The sequence below is a fragment of the Grammomys surdaster genome, unplaced genomic scaffold (assembly GCF_004785775.1).
Source record: "Grammomys surdaster isolate TR1022 unplaced genomic scaffold, NIH_TR_1.0 126197, whole genome shotgun sequence".
Classification (NCBI taxonomy): domain Eukaryota; kingdom Metazoa; phylum Chordata; class Mammalia; order Rodentia; family Muridae; genus Grammomys; species Grammomys surdaster.
In genome coordinates, this window is record NW_021621002.1 from 1,246,053 (window position 1) to 1,268,142 (window position 22,090).

Here is a 22,090-nt window from a genome sequence, read left to right on the forward strand (position 1 = left end):
ATCATCAAGAAGAACTTAAAGTCACTTGTACTACCCCACCCCACAATTAATCACTGCTAGTATTTCACTGTGTTTCCTTAAGGTCTTCAACTGTGCACACTTTACTATATGTAAACCGTGTTTACACAGTTAAGGTGATGTAGTGTGCCTAAGTTATCATTATGACTCATTTCATATATTAGAGTGTAAGCATTGTCCTGTTTTGTAAGCCTCCTCAATTAATATAATTTCAGTGCAAACATAATACATTCCATCTTGAAGTTCTAGTACAGTTTATTACTCTAGTACTTAACCATGTCTCTGTTTTTGATCAAGGAAGTTGGATGCTTTTATTTTGGCATTTGCAGAATTAACAGAAGCAACTTTGTCTGTATATAAGGTTTTGTCAAATTTTAGAATGCCATTCCTGGAGAAGTTGTTAGATGTTCAGTTACAGGGATGAAAGTTGCAAATACTGTGGGGGTGTCCAATTTCTGAACACAATCAAATTTTAAAAGAGCTATATTTCAGCAGTGTAAAATGCTGATGTGTGAAGAGCTCTTATATTTTGTATTTTGTGACGAGAAGACAAGTCTTGTTGCCAGAACAAACATAGAACTGATAGTGTAGTAACGGGAAAGTACACTGCAGGTATGAGCTCTGGGCATGCATACACTGCTAGAGGACAACCTTTGGGAAACTCAGTTTGAGTTCTCCTAAACTGTCAGTGATTCCACAAAGAAGGAGAACCCAATGCCCTTTCTTTTAGGATATAAAAAGACACGAGTGCTGATTTGTTCTGAGACATCAACCTACTGCCATAGGCCAAACAGAACACAATGATGTTGGCAGATATACTTAGCAACAATGGACAGAAAGTTATGACTATTGTAAGAGCAGGCATTTATAACATCCTCAAACACATAGATGCAAAATTCTTACTATGCCAACATCCTTTCCCATCATGGCCTTTCTACCCTCATGCTGCCCTGTGGGCTGTGTTTAAAACAGTACCATTCATAAGGATGATATTTGGACTCACAGGGCACTTAAATCATTCTTTTCCCCTCAGGCTTGTACTTGTGTTCCCCATCTTTGTAGAAGGGAAATGAGTTGTTTGAGTTAAGTCACAAATCATTGGGGTTTCTCACTAACCTCAGGCTGTCCTGTCTTAGGAATATGCGTTCACCTTGTGGGTGGCAGCCTTGGCTGTCACTTCCATCTCCATCCCATTTCCAGTCTTCTGAATAATTGGATTCATTGCCTTTTAGCTGAAGGAGCCCAGGACATTAATTTGAAATATCTGAAAGCTATTCGTTTGTCAAAAGACACCAGTCACATGAGTTGCCCTGGTGACATTTCTGCCCCGAGCTGACTGATTAGGTTGTTTACTCTCTAAACATTCACTGTAGATCAAGGACAATTTAATTCTTGGCTTTAAAATTCTCCTTTCCAAACATGACATATTTCCATGTGTGTAGGTGTATTGTATTATTAACACACACACACACACACACACACACACACACACACTTCCTTTAGAATAAAAACCAAATGCTAACACTAATACCCCAGTGTTTACAAAGCATACTTGCATGAGTTTTCTTACCTGACTCTCAAAATTTTATCCTGAAATTGATGTTTTTAAAGCTTAATAGTTGATGAAAATGAAATAAAGTCTGTTTCAATGTACTTGCTTATTCTTTTGTATGTTTTGCCTATTTATAAAATATTTGAGAATTCTAAATACTCATAACTTGAATACACTCCTTAAATTAAGAAAGCAGAATAAAGACTGGGAAGATGGCACACACAGTTGATAAAGTGTTCACCTTGAAAACATAATCACATGAGTTTCATTTCCAGAACCCACATTAAAGAAAAGATGAGTGGGATGGTACATGCTTTTAATCCCAGCACTCAAAAGGTGAAGATAGGTGGAACTCTGAACCTTGCTGGACAACCAGCCTACTGTGTGTGTGTAAGGAGACACCATGTCTAAGGTAACATTTTATAAGAGGAAGAATTCAATTTGGGTTCTAGAGGACAGTAGAGTCCATGACTATCATGGTAGGAAGCAGGCAGGTATAGCACTGGAGGAATCGCTGACAGCTTTATATCCTGATACAAGTACAGCAGGCAGAGAGAAAAAGAAAGGGGCTCATAAAGGGGGAGAGAGAGAGAGAGAGAGAGAGAGAGAGAGAGAGAGAGAGAGAGCGAGAGAGCAGGTTTGGTTGGTGTGGGCATTTGAAATCTCAGAACCCATCCCCAGTGACACACTGCAATAAGGCCTCGCCTACTCCAAAAAATCCACAGCTCCTAATCCTTCTCATTTTCACTAACCAGGGGACCAAGCATCCAAACTTATGAGACTATGGGGACTGTTATCATTCAAACCACCATACCTAATCAATGAATTCCAGACTGTTGAAATACTCTGTTCTAAAACCATGGTGGACAGTGACTGAGGAATGACACCTGAGATTGCTCTGTGGCATACACATTTATGTGTGCATGCACACATATGTGCACACATAAACACATATGCATATAGAGAAAGGACAAGAAGGAGCAGGGGAAGAAGAAAAAAGAAAAAGCAGAATAAAAGTGGAGGGATAAAGGAAAACTAACAGCCCAGGAAATTGCCTTTATGCAAAAATGCAGGGTAAAGAGCCTCCCCAGTTCCCAGTAATAAGTCATAAACCAGATCTGAGTTCTGGAAACCTAGAGATATATGAGCAGAAATTACTTAAAATTCCATAACACCTCCGAGGCTAGAGCACATTGGTGGTTAAGAAGAAAGATGGCTCCTCTCCTCAGCTCAAACCAGTCTCTTCACTGAGGATTCACACTGGCAGTGCCAGGCCAAGCCCATCCCACCAACATCTCATTCCTGCTCAAAGGGCTCAAATGTACATTTAGTCCAACTTCAAAAGTCCCCAGTCTTCCACAGTCTCAAGACTGTTTAAAAGTTCAAAGGCTCATGTCAAAGACCTTAGATTTTCAACCCCTTCCTGCTCTGTTGACTGCAACATGATTCTCTTTCTTCCAGCGTTTGACACTCTCAGCAGACACCTCTCAGCTCTGGCATCTCCAGCATCTTGGGGTCTCTTACACAATGCAGGCTTCACTTTCACGGCTTTAGGTCATGACCTCTCCAGTCCTGCATGCAAGGGACCCCCTGCCACAAGCCTGCCCGCAGTCAGTGGCTTTCTTTCACTTCAGGGGAAGAATCTACAACCTCTTTACTCCGGTTTCCTTGACTCTACCCTCAGAAACACATGGCTGAAACCTGCTCAGTTCTGCTTGCCCAGGGTGGACCTTGGCCCCCTGGGTGTGTTTGCATAAACTTTGACTTGTTGGTACTTTCCTTTGTTGCAAAGCTTTCCTTTAATTCATAGGGATCTCTATTATAAGTTGGAAGCATGGTTGAGTGGAGTCTTGGTCTGAGGGCATCTCTCCCTTTATCCCGTTTTGCATCAGACTTTCTTTAAGCTTTTCATCTTGCTGAGCACAAAACTTATCTCCAACATGAAACTTCTTGGTGATTTTTTTTTCTCCTCAAACTATGCATTTTGTTCTTTTTATCCTGTTAGCTCATTCCTGTTGTAGATCTGCATAAGAGGGATTACCCACAACCATACAACAACGTGAGTACTAGGCTATCTTGAAATCTCTCCTGTTAAATAACTTAATCCAAAAGTCTTCAATTTAACCCCTGACAGACTTTTAAGAGAAAGGGCAGAAAACAGTCAAATGCTCTACCAAAATATCACAATGGTTTCTAGCCCAGTAGTTAATATTGTTCCCATCTGAAACTTCTTGAGCTGGGCTTCCATCTTTCACATTGCTCTCAGCATTACTGTCTTCCAAGCTCCTACATAGATGGCCCATTAAGCACTGCTTATGGCATTCAACTGATTTTCAAGACTGTCTTAGTTAGGATTTGTATTGCTGTGAAGAGACATCATGACCAAGGCAACTCTTATAAGGACAGCATTTAATTGGGGCTGGCTTACAGGTTCAGAGGTTCAGTTCATTATCATCAAGGTGGGAGCATGGCAGCATCCAATCAGGCATGGTGCAGGAGGAGCTGAGAGTTCTACATCTTCTTCGGAAGGCCACTAGAAGTAGACTGGCTTTCAGGCAGCTAGGAGGAGGGTCTTAAAGTCCATGCCCACAATGACACGCTTTCTCCACCAAGGCCACACCTCCTAATAGTGCCACTCCTGGGCCAAACATATTTAAACCACCACAAAGTCCAAACTTTCAAAGTCTTCAGCATTCCAAAAACAGAATGTGGTCAGTTCTGTCAGGCAGTTGTTTCCTGGTTCTCACTTTCCTCTTCCTGCTATGCCGGTCTAGTCATTGTCACTCTGGATGTAAGGATGAGCCATGTCTAAGACTTCCAGCCCAGGGCAAGAATTACACAGCATGGCTGGCCATGCCCAGGGATATTTGCTGCTTGACAAAAGTTGCTACTGACCTTTGTATGAAAAAGAAAGCTGGGCTTCTGAGGGCCATGTTAGAAGGCCAGGACCTCCAAAGGTAGGGTACCAGGACAACAGGCTGAGTAAGTTTGCAGTTCTCGGTTTCTCCAAGTGACTACCATGAGGCAGAGTCTGGGGATAGGTGAGATGCCAATGAACCACAGCCTGGGCCTGTCCTACCACACCAAATAATAGAGGAGATAATACCTATCATATGTTACCAAATAAAACCACCAGTACCATGAATGGATTACAGCATTTGAATTGGTGGCTAAAGGGGTCTCACAGATACCTGAAACATAGCTGGTTATTGTCAAAACTATTGGTTACCCTCCACAACCTGATGATAAGACCCTGTTGATGAAGACACAAAATACTTATGTCACAGAACATTGAGAAATCAACCAGAAGTTTCACCTCTACTGACTGCCATTCGCAGTGATGGAAGGTACTATACATGCTGCTGGTGGAGATAATTACTTATCTCACCCACATATCTTACCCTGCAAGCTACAACAGTGACATGCCACTCTGGTGGGGATCCCACCAGAGATAACCACTCAGACATAGTTTACAGCCAACTGCAAGAATTTATCCAAACAGCTGAGACTATACTCAGGTATACAGAACCTAAGTGTATCCCCAAGTATTTAGAGCAAGGGGCTTTTAAAGACCAAAACCATGTTTTGGTACCTTATTCTGCTGTTTCAGGTGGAGGTTTTGTGTAAGCAAGCAATTTAACAGAAGCTAAGGTAAGTAGTTAGCTGGAGATGGAAATTTGTAGAAATAGGCATTTTAATAGAGGCTAAGTTAACTGGGACAGCTTGACTGTGGGTTATTTGAATAGAGAAGGGCAATTTTACATAAAATTCTCCATCAAGGAGATAAAATTCCAGTTACACCTGAAGTTGCCTCAGCAAGAGGAAAAGGTGAAGGAACCTATGCACTGTCTTTCCCTCTCATGCCTGCAGGATATGTCCACTAGTGTAACAGTAGCATGAATGTTGTGGGTATAACCAATCAGGCTCACTCTATGGGATGGAACAAATACTTGACATCGTTACTGAGACCAAGAACTAGATAGGACATGAACCCTAGGGAAAAACTTGTGGGACCATAATGGCCCAGGCCTATGGAAGAAGGGGTGGAGGAAGCTTCAATCCTGAATTCCTCAAATATGAGGACAGCAGGAGTTGGCTCCCTCCCCACTACAAACCTGGCTCCAAAAAGCCAGCTGCCTCACCATCAAGCCTAGCATGAATTTATTACCCTGACAGTTAGTGGGCTTCACTCCTTGTTTGACCTTATAAGGTTTTTTTCTCTTTGACCTTACAGCCCCTGAGTATGTAGATAAAGCATCTTCTAATACCCATGTCCTGACAAATGGACAGGGCCACACAAACCTTGCCTGAGAGACCCTGGCCATCTTCCCAGGGGCATAAATACCATTTTCACACACACCCCAATAAACAAACCAGTTCCCCAAAGCTGTTCCCAGGTGTGTTGTTGTTGTTGTTGTTGTCGTCGTCGTTTTTGCCTGTGCACTCATTGCTGATGGAGATTCTGTACTTCACCACCTGTACTGGATTAAGGTTCCCTCTCTCCACACCAGTTTGGTGTATAATAAGCCAGGCTACCCAGGGCAGGGAGTGGAGTAGTAGTCACTGGGCAGCAAAAACTAACTACTGTTATTCTGCTAAGTGAACATAAAACAGATCTTAAAGATACATTGCTGTACCTACATATCAGTGTATTACTCAACCCTCACCAGAGGAACATCTTCTCACAGGCAATTAACACAGAGTCTTGCAGCTGGACAATATGAAAAGTGAAAGACATTGGAGCAGCACTTAGCCCTAAATGAAATGTCTTAATCACATTCCTCCTGTCAAGAAATCAATGTGGAAGAAGACTATAAAAGCCAGAGATTATGGATGACCTCAAGGGAAAAAATATTTAGACATAAATGAATGGCTGCATGTTTGAACTTACAGAGATTGTGACACCATGCATGAGACCTGCACAAACTCAAGCCATACAAAATCTCAGCATGGAAAAGCAGAAGTGGGCCCAGAGTGCTACCTCTATGTAATTGATAGCTACTAGAAGAAGAAAAATCAGTTTTATTCAGTGGAGTGACAAGGGGTATATCAACCACACTCTAGGGCAAGCCTCGTGCTCAGAGTAGTTAACCAATACAAAGTGAACTCCATGAGTCTTGTTTTGTTTTGTTCCTTTTTAGAGAGAGAGGGAGGAAGAAAGAGAGATGGGGAGAGACAGAGACAGAGATGATATTGGATGTGTAAGGGTCTTGAGGAAGTTGAGGGAGGGGAAAAGAAAACAGTCCCTGGTACTGTGCAGAAGCTGTCTTTACACCATGCAAAAGCTATGTCTCTGCACTATACCAGGAGACTCTAGAGTAGGAAAACCTCACTGCTTATCCACAAATCTCCAGTTCTGGGTTCATACTTCCTCTGATTCTGATCATTCTTGTTATCTTTAGCTGGACCGTGATAACAGGGTTTAGTCCATTAGCAGAACTTCTAGGCACCCCAGTTCTCTGCGTATGACTTTACTAATGGCTTGAGTGTGGTGGTTTGAATGACAGTAGTCCCCATTTGTATAAATATGTGGTTTGTGAAACTTTAGGAAGAATTAAGAGATGTGGCCTTGTTGGAGTAGGTGCATCCCTGTGGGGTAGGTTAAGGGTTTTAAAGACTTGTGTCATTATCTGTGTTCATTCTCTACCTCCTACCTGAGAGTCAAGATGTGAGTTCTCAGCCATTTCTGTTGTCATATCTTTGTTCTACCATCACAGATTCTAATTCTCTAAAGCTGTGAGACAAATTGAATGCTTTCCTTTATAAGCTGCCTTAGTCATGCTGTTTTATTACAGCAATAGAAAAAGTAACTAAGATACTGAGTAACTGTAGGAACAGAAATAACATTGGTTTATGTATATTCTTTGCTTAATTTTCTTCTCTGTGGCCACACATGGTGATACATGCCTGTGACACAATCCTCAGGAGACTAAGATAGAAGACTACTGAGATCTGGGCTAGCAAGAGTTACAAAGTGAAACACTCTGTGGTTCAACCAATAAGAATTCTCTTTGCATTTCTGCAAGTTCAATAAAGGGCGCATCATATATGTTACTGCCGTGTGTCATGGCTTCCATGCCTCTTTCTCCTCAATATGGATGATCAAATGAAGTAACAAAAAAAAAAAAACTAAGCAAATAATATTTATAACTACGTAATATATGTGCACATACATTGTCTACATCACTTGAAATTTTTATGTATAAATATGTATATGTACATGTGTAAGATGTATGCATATAAAAATGTGTTCCTTTACTGAACAGTTCTGTCTTCCTTTGTTTTGTTCCTTTGGTTTCCTTCTCTTTTTTTCTTTTTTTAACCTCATCCTGGAGGCTGTCTCTTCATTTCTTCATGATGTATTCACCTGTTTATACGAAGAAAGATACTGACTTTCCTAATGAGAGTTAGTTACCATCTGCTGGAAACTCCAGGACCCTGCTAGCATCACATTAGTGTTTCTCCTTTGTTTCTGAGTGCACTAGCACACCCTAGCTCTCCAGAAAACTTGGATATAGTTGTTACTTCACTCATTTCCAAATGAAGATCTGGAGACTCCAAGAGATCCCATTCAAGATCCAATTGCAGGGAAAGGTTGAAGCTAAAACAGAATTTAAATCCCTGATTCCTCCATTCGAAATTCCAAACTTTCCATTTCTCAGCTGCTGATTCCCACCTTACATTCACATTATAACTACGTGGAACTTTAAACTCTTATAGTCTCCACTCTAGAACACTGAAACTGGCATCGGTTGCAACTACATACTTAGCAATATTCTCTACTAATACTGAGGTGTCCTGCTCAAGAGCATTGGTACCCAGTATCCCAAGCCACTATCCAGAGGTACTAAGTACAATCCCACAAAGTCACATGCTCAACTTCTGGATTTTCTGTGCCATAGAATATACACCTATAACTCTGACTGTCCATCTTCTACATTTCATTTTTAGGCCCAGACTTCTGCATCAGATAAGCATTTGCCAGTCCAAGCCAACCCATGTTGTAATTTCCTTATCTTCTTTTTCCTATTCATAGGTACCAAGAAACGTTCTCACGGCTCACCTGCTCCAAGCACTAGTTCCACAAGTCGTGTTACCTTGCCAGGTAAGTAAATGGCATTGCCCTATTATCTCAATGACCACAGGCAACAGAAAGCACTAGTGTTTCAAGAGCTAGGAGCCACAGATATAGAGGAACCTCTGTTCAAGTCCACCTTATCAGGGAACATTGTGTCTGTCATCTTCCCTTGTGAGTTTCTTCCAGATGTGACCATGCTGTTTCCCAGACAATCTTCCACTCAGCAGTAGACAGAGTGGAACTGTGCTTGTGTGTGTGTGTGTGTGTGTGTGTGTGAAGTATCTACTTTGAGAGTCAGGTAGTGTAGAGAAAATGAATGGGCAGAGAGAGAGATAAGAGATAGAGATAGGTAGAGAGATAGAGATGAAGATGGAGCTAGAGATATGAGAGAGAGAGAGAGAGAGAGAGAGAGAGAGAGAGAGAGAGAGAGGGGCATGGATAGAGATAGACAGACAGACAGACAGACAGACAGACAGACACAGAGACAGATAGATGATAGATGGATGGATAGATGGATGGATGGACGGATGGACGGACGGACGGACGGACGGACGGACGGACAGACAGACAGACAGACAGACAGACAGACAGATAGATAGATAGATAGATAGATAGATAGATAGATAGATATTAATTTTCCAACTTCATCTGTGCCCCTTTGTCTTGGAACTTTACTTTTCTCACCCACCTCATCTCTCTAAGGAATTAGGACTGACAGCTCTAACCTTAGTATTCCCTGACACAGTGTCATAGCTAATGTCAGGCACAGTTAAGTTCGACTATTACAAATATAAAAGTCAATATGTGATCCAGTTCCCTTCTAGAATCTCTTAGGAAAATAGTCAATATATTTGTCAAAATATTTGTATGTACAAGGGAAGACACATGTCTACTGCTCTCCCTGGATAGTCCCTGTAGACAGTAGCTTGGCATGTGTAGCCTCACACCCCCTATTACAAGTTTAACGATAGTGGGATTTGTTCTGAGAAAGAGAAGCTATAAAAGGTAAACATGATCATTGTAAGCTTTTGTATAATAATAAGAAAGACTATAGGAAGAAAAATGCTGTTTATTGCTAATGTTACCCATTAACTAAGGTCCCCTGTCTTTCTAGGTATTATTACACATCTTTTCTTGAATTAAATCTCTGTCTTATGTAGAATTTTGTTTTCTCCCTTTTGAAATGTCTTCTACATGTTGGTAAATTAACCACTATCTTGGTAATTGGCTAATGTGTATATGATTATGTCAGTTTACTTATATATGCAATAATAACTTTTATTATTATACTTATGTCATATTCTTGTCTATAAATATTTGGGGTCTAAATATGGAGTGAGGGGTATTCCTGAGTTAGAAATTCTGGCTTAAGGATGTATAGATACTTAGATTTTTGTCAAGATTCCTCTTAGTGATATTAATTCATCTCTTATTATAATTAATGTATTAATGTGCACATTTTTCTATCTTTTGTCAATGCTGAATGTTATGTTTTATAATTAATTACTTTGATGGGAAAATGACATCTCATCCATGTTTTATTTGCCTTATTTTCCTTACCTTTATCTTCTTTACAAATACCTGTTTACTAATGTGAAATTATCTTTTAGATTTCTGCCTTGGGAAATGACTGTATTTCAACCATTGTGAGAAGCATATTATCTTGTATTTTAAGCACTCTGAAATTAGGCTGGCTTGTAATCCGTGCTGTGTAATAATTTCATTAACATTTTTTTCTTGCTTGTAGGTGAAATAATAGCTCACTTCACAATCAGTAGTATTCTTGACAGATGAACCATAATCCATATTGACCTGCTGTTTCACTTTATGCTCTGTAGCTCTGCGCACAGGCCTGACCTGTGGATTCCAGTATTGTTTGCTAAGCAGCCTTGAGTTTTCTTGCTTCTGTGACTTCTTGAAACTAGTTTCCCTTGGCTTATTTCTCTTTGCAGCTTTATCCAAACCATCTGGGTAAAATTAATATTACATAGCAGTGATTTTCTTTAAGGAGCTTTTACCTATTGATAGTTAGCTTTTTCTACAGTGAAGTCCTTCTTTCTACTTTCTGACTCCAAACTGCCAAGGTGATAAGCAAGTGTCCATCAGTATCCACAAAGCTTCTGTGAGTGAGTGAGTGAGTGAGTGAGCGAGCATGCTCAGGATTTGTGGTTCCTTAGAGAGGACCCATACTCAGTGCCTAGAAGTTATCTTATCATGTGCTTGCTGCAGCTATTGTGCACGTCAGCATCCAAGCATCAGGAGGAAGCTAACTTCACACCAGCAATGCCAGTGGAAAGTGAACATGTCTGCATATTGGAAAAGTATCTCATTCTTGATCCAGGGAGAATCTCAGAGGTCATCCTGGCCATCTACAAGAACATGCAGACCTGATGTTGTCCCACTTGCTGTGCTGAATAATTAAAATATAATGTATAGTATTCTTATGAACAATATTCTTTTGGGTCCTGTCCCACTTCCATGTGTTGGAGTGTAATCTACAATAGGACAGTGGGAAGTGTGTAAAACTATCTTTTATTCCTCTGATGTTATTGTCACCTCAGAGGTTTACTGTCTCCATCTGGTGACCTAGGCCTAGTCCTGGAAGCTCTAGCTTTCATACAATCTAATCTAGGCCTAGAATGTTTTCAGTCTCTGAGACTTGCTGCTGAATAACACCACCCGTTCCTGATTCTTTCTGTTCTTTGACTGGCTGATTCAACTCAGCTGTTCTGGCTCCACGCTGACTGACCCAATCTATCTTCTCTTTCAGCCTCTGAATTTTTGTTCTGCTTGGCCTCATACTAACTCTAGTAATCTTTTCTAATCTTCTGGCTTCCTCTCATTCTCTGATTGGTTCTGTCTTCACCTGTGTCTAGTTTGTTCTCTCTCTGCAACCTATCTCTGTAAAACTTTCCCAGGAAAACTGTCTCCTCTCCTTTCTTTCCCTGCATTCTTCTGTCTTAAGTAGCCTCTCTTTTCTCTCTCTTCTAGTGAAAACTTGTCTGTCAATCTTATGTCTCTCTTCTAGTGGGCGTATCCTATTCTGTCAAATCTTCCTCTGATTCTCCACTTTGTGTGCCTCTCAATTAGGCATCCCTTTCCAACATGGATGCTATCTTCTACAAACTAACTTTTCCTGTGTTGTTTGTGATTAAAAGTGTGTACTATGGGAGTGTCTGTATCCCAGCCAGAGGAATTAAAGGTGTGTGCTAAGGCTGAGCCATACCATAACTAGAAACAGGTTTGTTTTGTTTTGTTTTGTTTTGTTTTCCCAGTAATCAGCACAATCTCATGGTTCACAGTGTGATCAAACATCCTGCAACAAAAATGTTAGGTCACACCTACATGGGTGGGCTAGTGGCTTTGAAGCCATCAAGTGAGAATGTAACAAGAAGTTTCAGTCCAAACTTAAGGCAATGGGCTTTTACCTGGAACTCAGATCTTATAAGTCACGGCTTATACTCATGAAAAATAAGGTTTTTTCCTTGATAAACTGCCCAGGAGTCACTGTGACACAGTAACCTAAGATGGAACAGACATCCAAATGAAAAATTGGTCAAGCAGGAAGTTAGTAAACATAGAAAAGAAAGGAAACAGTTAAGAATGCAGAATGACAACTTCAACACAAACCTGAGCAGCCAAAAAGCCACCAGATGTAAATAGTTAGCAGTCCTTGATTAATTTTCTTCCAGTTAAATTGGCTTTTCAACTGCAGCAATGATCTGATTGGATCAGATCCATCCCACTTTTACATTTGTATATCAGTATACATTGGTACTAGCGTCATTACGTATGGCAAAGGAAGTTCCATTCGAATACAGAGCTGGTTTTTTTTGGAGACCATCTATATATATAACTTTATTGTGCAAGTATGACATGTGCTATTTAATCATCTTTCTGTTGTAGTTATTTTCTATTCTTGTTGCTACAAGACTGTTTATAGTGTGTTATATGATGTTCATCAAGAAAAACAAGTCACTAAAAGGTAATAATCCCTAGAATGATTTGTCTTATTTCAAACCATGCAGAAATATTATTTTATGACTATAAACATAACACCATGCACATATGCGCAGGAATAAACAAATTCTAGGTGATGGCTTTGGAGAGTTAAACGGAAGTAATGAAGAAGAAATACTAAGTCCTACCTGTGTCTAATCTCTTGTGTGGATAAAGTTAATGTTGGGTGTCTTCCTTTATCTTTTTCCACTTTACTTTTTGAGATAGGCTTTCTCACTGAACTTGGAACTTACTAACTGAGCTAGGAAGATTGACCACTAGACATCCCTTGGGAGGCCTCCCTAGCACTAGGTGTACAGGAATAAACCACCACGTGTGTTTTCACATTGATGCTAGCGGTCTGAACTCGGGTCCTAGGCTTGGGCAACGAGCACTTTACCCACTGAGCACATTCCCAGATCCTATTTCATCTCTTAAAAAAATGTTTGAAACATTGAGATCATTAAGCTGTATGCAGAAGATAGGTATTTATTTTGCTGTCTTGATTTTGTTATACTTTTCCATGTGTTTATAAAAAATGACTTTATGTAAAACTATGGCTTTTTTGCAAAAACTATCATGTTTACTTTCATTCCTGTTGCTAGTTTAACATGTGCTCTAAGAGCTTCGACATTTTTCTTTTCAAATCCATGGACATTGTTGATCTATGAGGAGTTGAGTCTTTAAAAGCTCTAGACATTATTTGTCAGAAGGCTGCAACGGTCATTTAATTAAAGGACTGTACAGTTCTGGAGTTACCTAACAGGAGCATCTTTCAGCTTCAGCTCAAGAAAGCTGCTTGGGTTCATCATCTGGAACCTTTGCACATCTAAATAGGAGTGGCACTTGCATTGAAAAGATTAGCACATGCAGATAGTTTTCCCCTAGGACCTGCTTTATTTGTTGTTGCCATCCAATGGGATTTTAAATGGAGATTTCATGGAGTTTGGGGGTAGGGGATATCCATGGTGTCAAACTGAGGAACTGTTGTCTCTTGCCTGAAGAATGGCTCAGAGTTTTACAACTACCAGCCTTAACTGTTACCCATCCAAAGCAGTGACTTCTGAGCAGCTTCCCAGGTGCCTCCTGAAGTGATCTTAGAGGAAAGGTACAGTACCTAGTCGTTGCTGATGCAGATATAGCTGACTGCTCCTTGCACACACTGCGGCATGTGCAATAGTCTTGCAGTAGATGTGGCGCTGCTTCTGAACTCCGCTGCCTGCTGTAGAAAGGATTTCTGGGCCGAATGCTATCCAGCTCCCAACGATAGTGTTCTGTGTCCTATTGCAGGAGACTACGGATAAAACATCATCCAGAAACTTGGAAGACATCTGACCATCTCCAAGGTCTGAAGACAGTGTGGAAAGCTTATATTTCTTTTCCCCAAACAAAATCTACATGTATTGTAAGTTATTGAGCATTTAACATCAATTGGTGAGTTTTGCTCTCCCTAGTACAGCTTTTTAAAGACAAGTACTTTTATATGTATTTTAAACATACAGACATCAGGGAAAATGCTGTTAATAACGTATATTAAACCCTGATAATTCTCTGAAGACATTGGTGGTAGTATCTTCTTTAACAGTTCAGGTAACTGAGGCATGAATACCTTAATAGCTTTCCCAAAGTAATTATCGGCAACTGGCAAGCTTGTTCTTATTCCTGGGAGCTTTGTTGCAAGAAAATGCTGGAGGCAACTACTCCACACTTGAAGCCACCTATTCACACACTTGCCTTCTGCCTGGAGGTTTAGATCATTTCTCCACCTGTGACTTTAAGGCCCATATCTCTGGAGTGAATGATTCTTTCAAGGGAGTACTGAATGACCATTGACCTGTGTGGTTATGCAACTGACTTTCACTTTCAGTTCCCCATGAGAGTTGACCATTGTTGCTCACTTTCTGTGGACTGAATCAAGGCTTACTTTTTATGCCTGGCTGCGGGCACCATAGCTGTGCAGCTACTAATAATTACCTGTCAGAAGCCTCTGAAATGGCTTAGCATGGACATGGGGCACACAGCTAACTGATTAGCCTTATATTTCTATTTTGAATTTAAATAATCAAGTGAAAGAAACATCTGTATGTTGAGAAAAAATTAAGTGAAAGACTGCACAATGCCATTTGTCACAGTGGGGATCACAGACTTTGTGTATGCCGGGACACACAAAAGGAGGACGTACAATATGAAATAAAAAATGATCAACTTCCTGAGGGAGGGTTTCGTTCCTTAAAGTGGCACAGGGTAACTGAAGGCTGCTGCTGCTTGAATATGGAAGGACTTGACTTTCCAGCCTTATGTAGTTGGTCCCTTCCCTTCACCAGCTTGTTAGGAGATGGGGCTAAGAACTCTGCATCAGTGCCTTTCCATGTTATGGCGAGACCTGCAGATAGAAGCCGGGATTTTGGCATCTATGTAAAGCAAAAGTTCACTGCAGCTGTAGACCTGAAGCTTGTGAGGGGATGGACTCACTGCCGCCATTCTTCTTCTTATACAAAAGTCACAGGCAGTGACTCTAGGTATGATGACATCACAAAAGCAAGGGAGACATGCTTCTGTTAACATCGACATCACTGCCAGCAAGTGCATAGTTGGAGTCATTTATCTTTTAAAGGCAGCATCTGTGAAGGTTACTGTGTGTGGTACACAGTAGTTTGCTCACTCATTTAAACATTTCTATGTACCAGCTATTATCAATACTAGGTTACATCAGGAAATACAAATGTGTGTGCACATTATCCCTGCCTAGGGATATAGACTTGGAGGACAGAAGTAGTTATGGAGTAAAGAAGTCTCTAAAACAAACAAACAAACAAACAAACAGCCACAGGCACCGAGCACTTCTATGTCTCAGTATAAGGAATGTAAAGTCTCAGGAATCTGGATGAATCCTGTCATTTTCATAGTCTCCCCACATCTTACGTATTACATCTAGATTAGGAATCAGGAATGAAGCTCCATCTCCTCACTGGTTGTGTGAGCATTGTTCCCATCAGGATCTCCAGGGCCTTTTAGGTCCTTCTCAGAGTCATTGAGTGAGCATCCATCTTTTTACTTGCTTAGTTCAAAATGTGTTTTGGGTGTTTTTCCTTGCTTAGAATACCACCTAGTTTTAGAAAAGTGGTTTCCTTGAGAAGTTAAGCAATATGTTCTCTGACAAATGCAAAGAAATACATTATAGAATCTCTTCATTGTGTGGAAAGATCATTCAGGTGTAAATTGTGTGGAGGGAATTTGATAAATTTTCAATACTGTTATAAGAAAATCAAGAGAGAACACTCCATGATAAAACACCCTGGCCTTCCATGCTCATTATCATGTAATGATTGTCACCAAGTACCTACGACCCACTCACTGCAAAGAACCTGCCTGCTTGTTTTCCCGGGTGTACAACCTCTTAAAGGTTTTATAACAGCCATGGAAAGAAGTTATTGTTTTCCCTACATCATAGAATATATGAAAGGGAAGAAATAACCCTGTGTGGAGAAGACTCTTAGGGTCTCAGATAGAGTAGTAATGACCCCAGTTCTTTGTGCCTTCAAGCCAATGCTTCTCCCATAATGCCACCCACTGCTTCCAAGAGAGAAAGTCCTGAGGCTTTTTCTGCCATAGATCTCATCACAGAGTCTGTATCATGTAGTGCTGGTGAAGAGAGACAAGAATGGCCGTCATGCATGAATCAGACCTAATCATGTACACCACAGATTTCTCTAACCCTAAATACTGCCACACACCACTTCACAGTAGAGATTCATTCCCAGGGATATGTTGTTAAGTGATTTCATTGTGTGCACACCAGGCAGTATTCTTACATAAACCTCAATGATATAACTTGCTAACACACCTGGGCAGTAGGGAATATTCCATTTTATATGCAGCACATTGTTAGCTAAAGCATCATTATATGATGCATGACTGAATTACAGATTTTTTTCTCTCAAGATGAACTCAGCCCACCTGTGGTTCTTAACCTTGGCTCAATATGAAGATCACTAGATAGCTTCCCAGAATGCATGCTTTCCCCTTTCACTTCACAGAGTTCTTTGGTCTTTCTGAGGAAAAAAATTAAGCTATAGACTATGTGTATGTTTCTCATTTTCTGGAAGTAGTCTTTGGAATGCCAGGATCTTTAAAAATGTACATAATGGAGTTAGTCATTCTAGTGTTTAATATGAAATACACCTTGAAGAGTTCAAAAATAAAATGTTACTTTGGACAACAACTTCATATAATGGGTATGGAGGAAGAGTCATTTTTCTGGTTAGGCTAATGTTGAAATCCTATGACTACAAAAGGGCAGGATAGCTATCAGCCTGGCTTCAGGCTAATGCTTCCATGTCTTGGGATGTAGATGAATCGAAAATTTGTAAAGGATACTGCTACTGAATACTCTTGGCAATAACAAACCTGCCAGGACAGTTTCATATCTTCATCTCAGAAAACGCAGAGAAACTGAGAGGGAAGGGACACTCCTTCCTTGAGCTCCAGTGCTGGCTGCTGGCTGCTTTTGGATCTGTGGTTCTTTGCATTCTCGTTTATTGACTTCTGAAGTGAGTGCTAATCCATCTCCATTACTGAGATGAGAAAGTGAAACAGAGCTCCCATGTCACATGAGGACAGAGCCCAAGCTGAATCTGTCTGCCTTCTAAAGATGGCAGAGCTGCAAATGAGACTGTAGAGATAAACGTCAGGAAGAATACTAGAGAGATTATGGTAGTAGTTCAAGCTCTCCGGAATTGTCCGGGTGTAAAGACAGTAGAGGCTCAGTTCTGTCCCACAGATTCTGAAATATGTGCTTGAACTAAACTTGAACACGAGTTGTAGAAGCTTTCCATGTGGCCTTCATTGGCAGACAGAGGAGAAACCAATAAGGACAATTTCATCTAAGGTCCCAAGCTTGTCTGGCATGGTGACTTGTTTCCACTGGCCTAAGCTTGGAACACGTGCCAGCATTCTAGCTTGTGGAGAGGAAGCACCAGAAGAAAATAATTACTTCAGGGACCTCCATCAAGATCTCTGTGTAGCTACTCACTGAGTCATACACACGGAAGATGTTTGTTTTAAGGAAGCATTATTCTAGCTTTACACGGGGTACTATAGAACTCAACATATGCCACAGGTGTTATGTAGGTTCAGTGATACTTACCAGGAATCGTTTTCAGTTGACATTTTAAGCCTGCTATAGCAATTATTAAAGCTAAATTTGGGCCAACATATGTACCCATGTATCAGGAAGGGTCTGATGTCTGTTTGGATGTGAATCAAAGCTCCAAACTTCCTTCATCATAGCGGTGATGTAAGTCTATTAAGCCTCAGTTGCCATGCCTGGGAAAAGAGTGTCCCTAGTGCTTGCTTCTAGGCAGGCCTGAACGGAGGCATGGATTAAGCTAATTCACATTCAGTTCTCAGAATGGTACCTTGTACAGTTAGTAGACATTATAGGTCAGTTATCATAATCACATCTGAATCCAACAGCCATATAAGTTTGATGTGTAAACAAATTTAATCTGTTTTCTGGAGCAATGAATATGTACACTAGTTTATGAGAGGAGAGGAGAGAGGGTAAGGGAGGGAGGAAGAGGAAGAGGAGAGGAAAGGACAGAGAGAGAGAGAGAGAGAGAGAGAGAGAGAGAGAGAGAGAGAGAGAGAGAGAGAGAGAGAGAGAGGAGAGACAGAGAGACAGAGAGAGAGCAGAAGAGAAGAAAGGAAGAAAGCCATGGGCATTATTTGGGAGGGAGGAATTGTAGTATTTATGAAAATAATGAGGGCTAAATGAAAGTTGAAGCTCCTAAAAAGGGCATTGCTTTAGGAGAATCAAAGATTATGTGTAATTGTAAAATAAAGGATAATCGGTAATGATGTATAGTTTTTGTTTTGAGTTTGTCTTTTTCTGAGTGTGTTCAAAAGTGAGCTCTAAATTAACACTGTGTGTAGGTGTATAAGCCTGGGTCAAAATCTTCATCAACTGATACTATCGTTTTCTGCAAGCTGTCTGCTCTAAGAGAAGAAAGTATTATCCCACGGTGTCCACTAGTGGGAGAAGTGTTAACCGTGCTGATAAAGCACGTGGAAAGTGGGGTTCTGTTCCCGATTTGGTTCTTCTTTGTCTAGAGAAGGAAACTGTACTATTTTGTTCAGCTGTAGTGAATGGCAGTTATTGACAGGAAGAGGATCAGGCCCCTTCTAATACCTCAGAAACATGCCAAAGATGAATAAAAACTTATCCTTCAGGAGGACACCTAGAACCCCAGAAGAAAGATCAACACAGCGTTCAAGATGGTGCCCCTGTGCCTGCCCTGCTGTCATGCCCTGCCATCAAATTGTGATCCATGCATAGAAGAAAAGCAAAAAAGTACACACAAACAGCATTGGGCATAGAGTCCCCCCCCTTCCCCATATTGAGTGGAGGTGACGGCAGGCATGCACATATTTCATAGCTCGGTAGGGAGCTGATCTCTGCCAGTAGGTTCAGGCTATTTGCAGCTAGTGGCAAGCAGAGTTTTTGTTCTGACAATCGGAATTCTAGCAAATGGTAAATGTTCCTTCATGCTGAGAAGTGGGAAATTCAATAAGACTTTGGCTGAGTTCATGCTGAGTTGCGAAAATAGGATGACTATGAAGAGAGACTGTGACTCAAAAGACATAAATCAGTGAGCCCAAGCCTGAGCTCTTGATCTGAGACTCTCGGCCCTCCCTCCTCTATCCTGGGTCAAGTATGTTTTTTATACTTGGTCTAGGTGTGTTGGGAGTGGGAATGATGGTGGTTATAATACTTGTTTACCCTAAACCGTGGGATTAAGCATTCTGAGCGCTTAAAGGTGATCATTCTAACAATGAACAGGGGAATTTATCACCGTGTCACAACAGACCCATTTTCTGACAGCCTTCATTCACTATGTGAAGATAACTCCAAGCAGTTTCAGCGTGGGTATTAAGAAGCCTGGGAAGAGCAACTTACAACAAGAATGCCTCTTCTTGTAAGTGAGGCAGACATTTCAGGGTAGACCCAGAATGACTGTCCACCAGGGCAGGGATTTCTGTTCTTTTCAGTTACACCAGCAGCACACAGCATATGTTCTAAGAAATGAGTAGATAAATATTAATCTTAGACTTCAAAAAAAAATGTGCTGAGTGAGACTTTCTGGAGGTCTAGTGGGAAAACCCCAGGGACATTGGGTTATCTTTCTTTTTCTCTGGTGCATTCTTGTAGAGTTGATAGATGATACCACAAAAGAAATGCTTAGTAACGTTTCTTTTGTAAATTACAATACTAGCAGTCAATCAAAGCAAATGGCCATGCTGCATAGCCATAATCATGGCCTGAAGCTAATATTTAATTTTTAGATTTTCCTATGCACATGATAATATGCTTTGCAGTGATAAGATTTGGTTAGGAGCTGGAGAGTTAGCTCAGAGATGAAGAACACTTGCTGCTCTTACAGAGGACCCAGGTTCAAGTCCCAGCACCCACATGACTGTTCACAATTGTCTATAACTGTAGTTGTAGAAAATCTGATGACCTCTTCTAGCCTCTGAGGGTAACAGGCACATGTGAGGTATACATATAAGATATACATGTAAGATACATGTATACAGATATACATGTAAGCAAAAGTCATACATGTAAAATACATATGTAATTTTTAAAATTAGTTTAGATTTAGAGTTATTGTTCATTATATTATCACATAAGCCTCTACTTTTGCTAATAAACACTTCTTTCATATTTTCAAGATATCACAGTACTGTATTTTATTAAATAAAAATGAGAATTTATTTAAATATATTTCTATTTTTTATTTAGTGTATGTGTACGTGTGTGTGTGTGTGTGTGTGTGTGTATACTATGGCAAAGACGTTGTGCTCAAAAGATAACTTATTAGCTTAGCCATCTTGCTGACCTGAAGCATGACAATTTGATGTATCATATTTAATAGTCCATTTTTGTATAAGTGTATGTGCTGTATGTGTATGGGGGTGCCTATCATGCAGACATTTGTGGAAGCCAGAGGTGCCTTCCTCGACTTTTCCATACTATTTTGAGGCAGTGTCTCTCGCTGAACCTAGAATTTGCCATTCCTTCTAAACTGAATATCCAGGGAAACCCTGGGATTGACATGTCTCTGTCCTGCCAGAACTGGGGCTCTATTCTTGTTTGTCACTGTACCAAGCTTCTCTGTGGATACTAGAGATCTGAACTTAGGCCTAACAGTTGCAAAGATTTTGTCAGTGAGCCCATCTGCTCAGCGCCACAAGTAACAAAAGGCAGACATTTGTTCATTGTTAGACAATATTTGCTGAGAGGGTATTTCTAAGAACTGCTTTAGGTGTTTAACAGAAGTGTCCCTTACCTTTAAGTCCTTCCAATCCTCATACTTAGGTACCATTTCCCTTTGCTCTTTGGGAAAAGCAGGAGTGGCCTGCAGCGAGAGCTGGCACTTGGGCAATCAGCTTCACCACCTCTGATCCCTCACGCTTCATACCTAATTATCATATTTGTTTTGTCCTTACTTGCAACATTATTCCTCTTCCTGTGTCCATTAACTAAACAGAATTTTAGGAGGAACAAGAAGGAGTCATGGGAGACTAGAAGAGAGGAGAAGAGAGAACATAATCAGTCCTTCATCTTTTCTCCTCTCAGAACTGCTGGCTAGAAGATAGACTTCATCATTGTCTAAGCCCATTCATGTCTTCCAGCTTCTCACTTCCTGTTCTTTTCTGTGTTCTAGGATCACCCAGGGAAACACATGAATGCATTGTATCTCCTTAGGCTCTTCTTGGCTCTGCAGTTTCCCAGTCTCTCAGGCTTCTTTGCTTTACTAGCCAGGTGTTTTGTGGCTGTCTCCCAGTTGGAGTTATCTCCTGTTTGATTACTGTTAGAACAGGGTTATGTAAGTTTTACTTTCATCACAAAACATTAACTCCTGTCACATAAAGTCAAGGATATGCTATGTTAACAGAATTTATGTCACGTTGGTCTTCCTGGATGAGGACATATTGGTTATATTTCTTCACTGTGACTGCTCTTTCATCCTTTCTTAGGATACACATTCTTTGGAAGGATGTCACCATGTCCAACCCACACTAAAACCCTTCCTCCTCCTCCCCCTCCTCTTCCTCCTCCTCCTCTTCATTCTACTCCTTCTTAAGGCAGTGGATATAGAAATTATTTAGCAATCTGATTAGTATATTTACCTTTTTCTTCACAAATCTTCGGATAACTCATTATTATATATCTGTATTTTATATTTTTGGTGGTACTTGACTCCATGTTTTTAGACTTTGGGTTTTTTGATTCCATGTTTTCATTCATTGCTCAAAGTGACTTTCATTTAGAGCCATTTGGATCTCCTTTGCTATTTTCTTCTTGTCATCTCCTCCTTCCTTCCTTCTTTCCTCCCTCCCTCCCTTCCCTCCCTCCCTCCTTTCCCTCCCCTCCCTCC

The 22,090-nt window shown here is 40.6% G+C and overlaps 1 protein-coding gene across 2 annotated transcripts in view; it reads left to right on the top strand.

Moving 5' to 3' along the window:
• Nucleotides 1–22,090, top strand: part of Pde1c (phosphodiesterase 1C) — a 429,900-nt gene that overhangs the window by 405,035 nt on the left and 2,775 nt on the right. For both annotated transcript variants that reach the window (XM_028758345.1, XM_028758346.1), the window contains one exon: nucleotides 8,607–8,675. In XM_028758345.1, the coding sequence (XP_028614178.1) occupies nucleotides 8,607–8,675 (69 nt within the window). The remainder of the gene's footprint in view (nucleotides 1–8,606; nucleotides 8,676–22,090) is intronic.